Consider the following 11403-nt stretch of genomic DNA (forward strand, 5'->3'; position numbering starts at 1 on the left):
CATAACCCATCCCAAATCATCAACCCAAATGTACACTCAACCTCGTGACAATCGTTCCATCTTCCTCAAACGATCCAAACCCATATCGTAGCACACACACTCCACTAGATAGAAGGTAAAACTCTTCATAGGAACCTCATAAGAAATCATGCAACCCCTAATTTCCTCACTGGAGATAGCCCACTTGTGCGACCTTATATCAATATCTTATATGACCTGCCATAGTACAACACTGTGTAATCAATGACTCCTCCCAAGTCTGCACTCCTCTACAAGCTACTAAAAATCTATTTCATTCCCTCAATGAACAACTAGAAGACCTTTCAACACATCCCAACTCAAGGTGGTATGCATCCCAAGATGATAATCAAGCATTCATAATCCCTTAGTAGTTCGAGCAAACCCTTCTCGTCAAATTCAAACTCTCAAAATGTAAGAAATTGCGATCAACATAAAATGCCCTCAATAGTCCATAATTACCCAAATAGCATCAAATACCCTCAAAATATGTGGCAATCCTCACACACAATCCACAATGTTATGCTCTCACTTCATAACCATCTTCCAAACTAACCACTACTCTCTAAGGCTCATTCTCAACCAGCTGACAATCACACACCATGAAAACATGCCCAATAATGCTGCCTCGAGTTGCAATACCTCTCTTTAACACCTGGACAAATAGAATACCATAACTATAAGCCTCCTCAATGATCATCTTCCTCAAATCATCAACACTTGGAATGCAAATCTGACCCAGAAGTCACAACATGCTGTCCCCACTAAGGACCCGCTCTTTAGCACTACCTCACAACATTGTGTTCCTAAAGACAAGTAAACGGAAACCATCATACCATCGGTACTTAATTCGCTCAAACAATGATATTATACAACAACATAAGCGATAGCTCTACTCAACCAGGAAATACCAATCTCGTAAACATATCGAGCAGGGAATGAACATCCATAGCCTAAATTCCTCACCTCCGATGGAACAAATGCCAAACTCCGGATTGTGAACCAAGTAATCCTTCTCATAGGATGCTATAGCTGCAAGCTTAAGCAATCACCCTACCATTATGCTTCAACACCGCATCAAGACCAACGCGTGAATTATCATAATACAATGTATAAAGCCCTAAACCCATGGGCATCACCAACACTAAGGCTGCCATAACGGTAACTCATCTATAAAGCGACAATAGAAGTGTAACCTCCGACACCAGGGAAAAATATCCCGCACCACATCTGTATCATCCTCAAAGCTCGTTGGTTTCCATATGATATCGAGTACTCAAAATCACATACAAAAGGAGTAGGAAAGAATTAAATATATAGACTTCAAACCGAAAAAAAGTCGCATGATAAAGAATAAAGAAAGGGTAAGTTTCCTAAAACCCTATTGCCTCTTGAATGTAAGCACAAACATCTCTATACCGATCCGCAAGACTCTATTAGTCTTGCTCATAACTCATGAAACCTGATCAACCTATTGCTCTAATACCAACTAGTCACGATCCAAATACCCATTGGAGCTGTGATGAAACCTAACGTCACTTGCTAGCTAAGAAAACAACAAAATATGTGGAAATAAACTTCAATAATGAAAAGAAATAGTCTCAAAAGCGAAATGGTAAAAATAACTGAAGTAAAAATGTTAATACAAGTGAATTCACCCAAATATCTGATGTCACCGAGTGCATTAGCTTTATTGAATACTGAATACAAGGTCTAAATAAAATACAATATTGTCTGGAAGACTGAACAATAATAACATAAGATAAAATAGGGGACTTCAAGGCCTGCGAGCGGAATAATAGTGCTACCTCAAAATCTCCAAGCTAGTCCGTATTTGGCTCACGGGAAACCACCGCTATTAGCAACACTTGGATCTGTACATGAAGTGCAGAGTATAGTATGAGTACAACCGACCTCATATACTCAATAAGTAGCAAGCTTAACCTTGGGCTGAAAACAGTGACGAGCTTGACAAGGTCCGATGCTCACTTTTCCAACTCAACAATAGCAATAATAGCAAAATGATAGCATATACAGAAAAATAGCTCAAATAAGAACAAGCTCAACTTGTCTCACAAGGAGAACTATTATCATATTTGTAATATCCTTAAGAAATATCAGCTAATGTTAACAGTCCCTCCTCCATTTTGGGTTACTCTAACCCCAACTGGATCCTGATATCTCATCCTTCTCTTAAACTATATCTATTAGCTCCCATAATACATAATTGTGATGGGTGTGGCCAATTATACATACTTATATTAATGTGTAATGACCCAGCCTGTCATTTTGAGTATTATAGCCCCATTCTCCTAATTATCATTTCTTATATGTTAATTTATGGATATATTACTTGTCGGGGTGGTTGCATTGGTTTTTGGAGGTTCCAGGGTGAATTAGGACACTTAGTCCCAAGGTTGAACGCTTAAGTTGGAAAGGTTGACCGATAATTGACTTTTGTGTAGAAGACTCCGAAATGGAGTTTTGATGGTTTTGATAGCTTTGTATGGTAATTTTGGACATAGGCGTATGTTTGTATCTTGATTTGGAGGTCTGTAGGTTTATTTGGTTCTTTTTGGCGAAAGTTGGATAGTGAAGGTTTGGAAGGTTAATAGGTTTGACCAAGGATTGACTTTATTGATATCGGGCAGGGATTGTGATTTTGGGAAGTGGTATAGGTCTATTGTGTCATTTTGGACTTGCATGCAAAATTTAAGATCATTCGGGGTGGGTTTGATATGATTCGGTGTTAGTTTTAAAAGTTGAATGTTCATTAGTTAAATAGGATTGAATTGGAGTGTGATTCGTAAATTTGATGTTCTTTGAGGTTATTTAATGCCTCAAGTATGTTAGTTTTGTGTTTTGGGACTTTATGGTATGTTCGGATGGGGTATTGGGGACCCCGGGTGTGATTCGGGCAGAGTTGGGACCACTTCTGCATGTGTTGGAATTGCTGATTTATGTGCTTCTGGTTTCCTTCTTCGCAATCGCGAGGAAGGGGTTGCGATCGCGTAGAGTCTTTTCTGGCAGGTGGGTTTTTGCACTTCGTGTTCGCGAAGCATTGGGGTGTTGTATACATGATCTCTGTATTGTCTAATTAATGAAAATATATCTTTTCGTCATCCGTGGGTGAGTTTGGGTAGAAGAAAATCTAGCAGGCTTGCTCGGCAGGTTTATCCCTGTTGAGCGTCGGTCGCGCTCCCCGTGGTCAAGGTGTGACATGTGGTAACTTTTGTATTGTTGATATTGGCAAGTTGTGGAATATGGATACTTGTGGTGCGAGTTGTTATTGTGTTATGATAATGATGCAATGTGGCGGTATAAGGATAGAGGTTAATGTGCATGCGGTAACGTAAGGTGAGATTTATGTGCGTGATTCTAGTAAGGGAATTACATGAAGCCACGCTGCGACATAAGGGGTCTAAAGTGCGTGTAGCTATTTCGGGAAAAAACGATTTTCAAAAAATAAAATATATCAAATGTAAGGCTCACACGGCGATAGAAGGAAAGGTTGTGATTTTGAATTGTGAAATGTGGACATGAGGCGTGGTACTTCGGTTGTGATTCTTGTTGTACATTCTTTGTTAAAGAGGCTTGTTGGTTGAACAGTTTTTGTTATCTTTTACTTTGCCTTACTTGTGTTTGTTCGTATTGATTTCTTGATGTTATTATCATGTGTTCACTCCTTGTTACCTTTATTGCTTCAAATTCCGTTGTTAGATTGCATTATTGAACTGTTTTACTCTCATTTATTTCCTTGTCTTCCATTATTTAACTATACTATACTTTTTTCTGTTTTTCTTATCCTAGTAGGTGCCTTGACCTGGCCTTGTCACTATTCTACCGAGTCTAGGCTTGATACTTACTAGTTACCTTTGTGGTTTACTCATACTACACTTTTATACATTTTTCTGCAGATCTTGGTACATTTGCTCGTGCTGGACACTAATGAACGTTCAGTTATCTTTTCAGAGACTTCAAGGTATACCTGTTTGACATTCGCAGGCCTCTGAGTCACCTTCATTCATTACTTTTACTATTGTTTATCTTTTACTCAGAGAGTGTTGTATTAGAGATTCTTAGATTATCTTTGTAGGGCTTATGACTTAGTTTCCACCGGTTTTTTGATCTTGTTACTGATGCTTCCGATTTGAAGTTATTACGATCTTTATCGGTTTATTTATTATCTTAGTTCATTATTTCAGTTAAGTTATTCATGAATGTTAGGCTTACCTAGTCTTAGACACTAGGTGCCATCACGACAACCTTCGGTGGGATTTTGGGGTCGTGACAAATTAGTATTAGTGTTTTAGGTTCATAGGTATCATGAGTCATAAACAAGTTTAGTAGAGTCTTGTGGATCGGTACGGAGACGTCTGTACTTTTCTTCGAGTGGCTACAGAACTGTTAGGAAAATTCCACTTCTTTGATTCCTTATTGTGCGCATTTGTTGATTTTGAAATTTGAGTTTTTGTCTTTCTATTCTCTCACAGATGGTGAGGACGCGCACTGCTGGATCTGATGATAAGATACCCAGGCCCCCTACTAAAGACGCGAGAGGCCAGGACCAGGGTAGAGGCAGAGGAGGAGCACGCGGTGCAGCATGAAAACCTACCCGACCAACGACTGAAGAGCCACCAGTAGCTCCAGTTGGGGGCAGACACCCGAGACGCCTGTTGTTTCCCCTGGACTCCAAGAGACCTTATCACAGGTTTTGAGCATGTTTGGCAATCTAGATCAGGCGGGATTAATTCCCCATGCACCAGCTACATCTCAGGCTGGGGGAGGAGCTCAGACTCCCGCGGCCCGTACTCTAAAGCAGCAGGTCCATGTTGATCAGGTCTCGAGAGTTATGTCAGCGCAACCTGTTATTCCAGTTCAGCCCAAGGTTAGGGCGAAGGCATCTGAGGAGGAGGAGCTGAGACTTGAGAGGTTGAATAAGTATCACCACATACTTATAGTGGCACAGCTACTGAGGGTGTGCAAGATTTTATAGAGAAGTGCCATCGTATTCTTCGCACCATGGGTATTGTGGAGACGAGTAGATTTGCTTTTACTATATTTTAGCTGTCTGGAGCCATGTATAAGTGGTAGGAGGCTTATGAGGAGGGTAGCCCAGCCGAGGCAGCTTCACTCACTTGGGCTTAGTTTTCAGAGATGTTCTTGTGAGAGTTTGTTCCCCAGACCGTTCGGGATGCATAACGCATGGAGTTTGAGTAGCTGCACGAGGGTACCATGTCAGTGTCAGAGTATGCCCTCATATTCAATGATTTATCCCGACATACGCCTGCTTTGGTTGCTATAGTTGAGTCCGCAGATACATCGAGGGGCTCAACTATGCTATTATATTCAGCATGGGTCGAAAGTTGGAGACGGATTCTCCGTCTCAGCAGGTGGTGGAGATCACGTAGAGTTTGGAGGGTATCCAGGGCCGAGAGATAGAGGACAGGGAGTCTAAGTGGCCTCGAGTTGATGGAGGATTTAGTGGTGGCCTCACAGCAACTACAGCCCGACAAGGCAGGGGATATGTGAGTCATCCAGTTCGTTCAGCACTTCTCGCTACTAGTAGTGCTCCAACTATTTCTAGGTCTTAGGTTGCCCAATATGCACAACCACTTTCTAGTGCACCTCCCACTAGGGGTGCCTTCAGCAGTCAGTCCAGCCGATAAGGACAGAGTCAGTTTCAATAGCCACACCCAACGAGAGCTTGTTTCGAGTATTGTTATACCATGTATATTGTGAGGGACTGCCCCAAACTCAGGAAGGGTGCACCTCCACAGACTACCCATGCTCCACGGATTCCATTGGGTCCACAGGGTTCATAGATTATAGTTGTTGCTCCAGTTGCTGCCCCAGCTGCACCACCGGCTAGGGGAAGAGGTTAGGCAGGTAGAGGTCTCTCTAGAGGGGGAGGCCAAGCTCGTTTCTATGCTTTTTTGGGTAGGACGGAGGCTTACACTTTAGATGTTGTCATCACATGTATTTTTCTGGTATGTCACATGGATACCTTAATTTTATTTGATCTAGGCTCTACTTACTCATATGTGTCATCTTACTTTGCTCCGTATATGGATATATCACGTGATTATTTGAGTGTTAATGTATGTGTGTCCACGCCTGTTGGAGATTTTATTATTGTGGATCGTGTGTATCGGTCGTGTTTATTTATTATTGGTTGTTAGGAGACCGGAGTTGATCTATTGCTACTCAATATGGTAGACTTTGATGGAATCTTGGGCATCGATTGGTTGTCGCCCTATCATGATATTTTGGATTGTCACGCCAAGACCGTGACCTTGGGTATGCCCGGGTTGTCGCAATTGGAATGGAGGGGTACATTGGATTATATTCCTAGCTGGGTTGTGTCCTTTCTTAAAGCACGATGAATGATTGAGAAGGGGTGTGATGCGTACCTAGCCTTTGTGAGAGATGTCAGTGCTAATACTACTACCATTGAGTCAGTTCTAGTGGTGAGGAATTTCCCGTATGTATTTCCAGCAGACTTACCGGGGATGCCACCCGATAGGGATATCGATTTTGGTTTTGACTAGGTGTCGGGAACTCAGCCCATTTCTATTCCAACATATCGTATGGCACTTGTGGAGTTGAAGGAATTGAAGGAGCAACTTTAGGAGCTGCTTGATAAGGGTTTCATCCGGCTGACTGTTTCGCCCTGGGCGCTCTAGTTTTGTTCGTGAAGAATAAAGATGGCTCTATGCGTATGTGCGTTGATTATAGACAGCTGAATAAAGTTGCCATCAAGAACAAGTACCAATTATCACGTATTGATGAATTATTTGACCAGCTTCAAGGTGCTACAGTGCTCTCAAAGATTGATTTGAGGTCAGGTTATCATCAACTGAAGATTCGGGACTCGGATATCCCAAAGACTACTTTAAGGACTCGGTATGATCACTACGAGTTTCTTGTGATGTCATTTCGGTTGACCAACGCCCTAGCAACATTTATGCATTTGATGAATAGTGTATTATAGTTATATCTTGATTCTTTTGTAATCCTATTCATTGAAGACATATTGGTATATTCTCGTAGCCGGGAGGATCATGAGCAGCATTTAAGGATCGTACTCCAGACCTTTAGGGAGAAGATATTATATACAAAATTCTCCAAGTGTGAGTTCTGTCTTGATTCAATGGCATTTTTACGTCATGTGTTGTCGAGTGAGGGGATTGAGGTAGATCCGAAGAAGATTGAGGCAGTTCAGTGTTGACCTAGACCGTCTTCATCTACTGATATCCGTTATTTTCGTGGTTTGGCCGGATATTATCACCATTTTGTGGAGGGCATCTCGTCCATTGCTGCACCTTTGAATAGATTGACCCAGAAGGGTGCTCCATTCAGGTGGACCGAAGAGTATGAGGAGAGCATTCAGAATCTCAAGACTGCCTTGACCACAGCTCCAATCCTGGTTTTGCCTTCAACATCGGGTTTATATACGGCTTATTATGATGCTTTGCGGATTGGTATTGGGTGTGTCTTGATACAGAATGGTAGGGTGATTGCTTATGCTTTACGCCAGTTGAAGCCCCATGAGAAGAACTACCCCGTTTATGATCTAGAGTTGACAGCTATAGTTCACACATTGAAGATTTGGAGGCATTATCTCTACGGCGTGTCTTGCAAGGTATTCATAAATCATCGGAGTCTACAACACTTGTTTAATAATCATAAGGATCTAAACTTGAGGCAGCGGAAGTGGTTAGAGCTGTTAAAAGACTATGATATCACTATTCTGTATCATCTCAGGAAGGCCAAAGTGGTAGTTGATGCCTTGAGTAGGAAGGAGGAGAGTAAGGGTAGCCTTTCATATATTCCAGCCGGGGAGAGACCGTTAGCATTGGATGTTCAGGCACTGTCCAATCGGTTTGTGAGGTTGGATGTTTTAGAGCCTAGTCAGGTTCTAGCTTGCGTGGTTTCTCGGTCTTCTTTGTTTGAGCGCATCAGAGCACGTCAGTATGACGACCCCCATATTCTTATCCTTACGGACATAGTGCAGCACGGCGATGCCAAGGAGGTTTCTATTGGAGATGATGGGGTGTTGAGGATACAGGGTCAGATTTGTGTGCCCAATCTAGATGGGTTGCGTGGGTTGACTCTTGAGTAGGCCCATAGTTCTTGGCACTCCATTCATTCGGGTGCCGCGAAGATGTATCAGGATTTGAGACAGCACTATTGGTGGAGGAGAATGAAGAAAGATATAGTATTGTATGTGGTTTGGTGCTTGAACTGTCAGTAGGTGAAGTACGAGCGTCAGTGGCCGGCCGGTTTGCTTTAGAGACTTGAGATTTTCGAGTGGAAATGGGAGCGTGTTACCATGGATTTCATTGTTTGGATCCCATGAAATTTGAAAACATTTGACGCAGTTTGGGTTATTGTGGACCAGTTGACTAAGTCCACCCACTTCATTCCAGTTGTGACTACTTACTCTTCAGAGGAGCTGGCTCAGATCTATATCCGTGAAATCGTTAGTATCTATGGTGTGCCGGTGTCCATTTTCTCCGATCATGGCACACAGTTTACATCTCACTTCAAGAGGGTTGTGCAGCGGGAGTTAGGCACACGAATTGAGTTGAGTACATCATTTAACCCCCAAACAGACGAGTAGTCCAAACGCACCATTCAGATCTTCGAGGATATGCTATGTGCCCGTGTTATAGATTTCGGGGGTTCATGGGATCAATTCTTACCGCTTGCAGAGTTTGCCTACAACAACATATACCAATCGAGTATTGAGATGGATCCCTGTGAGGCCTTATATGGGAGGTAGTGTCGTTCTCTAGTTGGTTGGTTCGAGCCGGGAGAGGCTAGGTTGTTGGGTACTGATCTGGTTCGGGATGCCTTGGAAAAATTCAAGTTGATTCAGGATCAATTTTGTATGACGCATTCTAGATAGAAGAGTTATATTGATCGGAAGGTTCGTGACGTAGCATTTATGGTGGGAGAGAGGGTTTTTCTTCGGGTTTCACTCATGAAGGGTGTGATGAGATTCGGGAAGAAGGGAAAGTGGAGCCCTAGGAATATTGGTCATTTTGAGATCCTTGAGAGAGCGGGGGAGGTGGCCTACAAGCTTGCATTGCAACCCAGCTTATCGGTAGTTCACCCGGTGTTCCATGTTTCCATGCTCCGAAAGTATTATGGTGATTCGTCCCATGTATTAGATTTTAGCTCAGTCCAATTGGACAAGAATTTAACTTATGTTAAAGAGTCGGTGGCCATCTTGTATAGGCAGGTCCGAAAGTTGAGGTCAAAGAACATTGCTTCAATGAAGGTTTAATAGAGGGTTAAGTTTATTAATATCAGGCTCAGATTTTTATTCTAGGAGTTAGTATAAGTCTTTTGTGTCATTTGGGACCTACATGCAAAATTTGAGCTCATTCGAATTTGGTTTGATATGATTTGGCGTTAGTTTTAGAAGTTGAATGTTCTTTGGTTCAATAGGCTTGAATTGCTGTGCGATTCGTAGATTTGATGTTGTTTGATGTGATTTAAGGCCTCGAGTAGGTTCGTGTTGTGTTTTGGAACTTGATGGTATGTTCGGACGGGGACCCAGGGTCCCCGGGTGTGATTCGGGTGGAGTTCTGACCATTTCATCATGTGTTGGAACTGCTGATTTCTGTGCCTCTGGTTTCCTTCTTCGTGATCGCGAAGAAGGGGTCGCAATCCCAATTATGTAAAGTCTTTACCGGTATGTGGGTTTTTGATCTTCACGTTCGCGAAGCATTGGGGTGATTGTTCATCGCGAATGCGAGTGTGAGACCGCATTCGCATAGAAGGGAGGTGAGCCTGTGTAGTGGCACGCGTTGTTCAGTGCAGTCGCATGGACTGGGCCACGATTGTGAAGCGTAGGGATGTTTGGTCATCGCGTTTATGCCTTTAGACTCGCGTTCGCATAAGAGGTTTAGGGAGCTAGTGGAATATTTTTCTTTGCAATCGCGAAGGCTTTTCCGCTATCGCGAAGAGTAATAACTAGGCAAATTATATAGTACTCTATTTTGAGGGTTGGTTCATTTTAACATATTTTAAGTTGTAGAGCTTGATTTTGGGCGATTTTGGAGAGGGTTTTCACGGTTTGGATCAAGGTAATTGTTTTTTACTCGGTTTCGTTTCATGATTCCATCATTGTTTTTATCATTTAATTAGTGATTTGAGTTGGAGAAATTGGGGGGTTTTGTAAAAACTTTCCTAAACTATAAATTGAGGATTTGAAGATCAATTTGAGGTCAGAATAGGATAAATTTGGTATGGCTGGACTCATATCAGAATGGTTGTTCGGAATTTGTGAGTTTGGTCGGGTTTCGGGGTATATGCCCAAGTTAACGTTTTGAGTTGACTTTTTGATTTTCTTTAAAGGTTGAAACTTTATTATCCGCAATTGCTTCTTATGGCTTGTATTTATGGTATTAAGTTATTTTGGCTAGATTTGAGCCGCCCGGAGTTGGGTTTTCACGGGAAAGGCTTATTAGGGATTGATTATCTTGCTTGAGGTAAGTATCTTGCCTATATTTGTGTGCGGGAGCTACCCCTTAGGACTTGGGTTGATTTGTGTTATTTAAATTATGTGAAAGACGTGTAGCGAGGCGACGAGTGTGCAAACGGGCTTATGTGTGGTATTTTGACCACACTAGACTCTTGGACTCTTTCATGCATTTAATTAGAAATTGTAATATCTTGTTATATCTTCCATTGTTAAATTTCTCTTACATGCTTTACTTGATGTTGTTATCACATGCTCTATCCCTTATTGTCAAGCATGCTCTTATATGCCTTAATTGCCTTTATTATCTCTCTTATTGTCAAGTTACCTCCTTTATGGGCGAGTTATTCTTATTTGGAGTTGTTATTACATGATGTCTTTCATGTTGAGTTATTCCATGCATTCAGATGTAGATATTATTTCATACCATCTCTTTCATTGTTAAGCTTATGCTGTACATTTAAATTTGAAATTGTCATTTCGTGGAAATACCTTCATTTTGAGTTATTGAAGTTGAAGTTATGAAAGCTATTATCTCCTTGAGGTTGAAGTTGTTGATTATTGAGATATCTTTCCTTGTTGAGTAATTCTCATTCATTTTGTTATTATTGAGATTCTTGTTCACATTGTGGTTGAGCCGTAGGCTATATGTTGTGGTAACTTTGGTATTGTTGATTTTGGCAAGTTGTGACATATGTGCACTTGTGGTGCGAGTTCTTATTATGTTATGATATTGATGCACATGCAGTAGTATAAGGATAAGGGTTAATGTGCATATGGTGAGATAAGGTGGAATTTATGTGCGTGTTGCTAGTAAGGGAATTACTTGAAGCCACGCAGCGACATAAGAAGGGCTAAAGTGCATGTAGCTATTTCGGGAAAAATATTTT

The 11403-nt window shown here is 41.7% G+C and overlaps 1 protein-coding gene across 1 annotated transcript; it reads left to right on the plus strand.

Annotated features, from left to right (window-relative positions):
• Window positions 1-6739: 6739 nt before the first annotated feature.
• Window positions 6740-8143, plus strand: LOC138896050 (uncharacterized). The gene is made up of 2 exons (XM_070180827.1): window positions 6740-6924; window positions 7381-8143. The coding sequence occupies exons 1-2, from the start codon at window positions 6740-6742 to the stop codon at window positions 8141-8143; spliced, it is 948 nt and encodes a 315-aa protein (XP_070036928.1).
• Window positions 8144-11403: the final 3260 nt, after the last annotated feature.

This window comes from Nicotiana tomentosiformis, chromosome 7 (assembly GCF_000390325.3).
Source record: "Nicotiana tomentosiformis chromosome 7, ASM39032v3, whole genome shotgun sequence".
Lineage (NCBI taxonomy): Eukaryota > Viridiplantae > Streptophyta > Magnoliopsida > Solanales > Solanaceae > Nicotiana > Nicotiana tomentosiformis.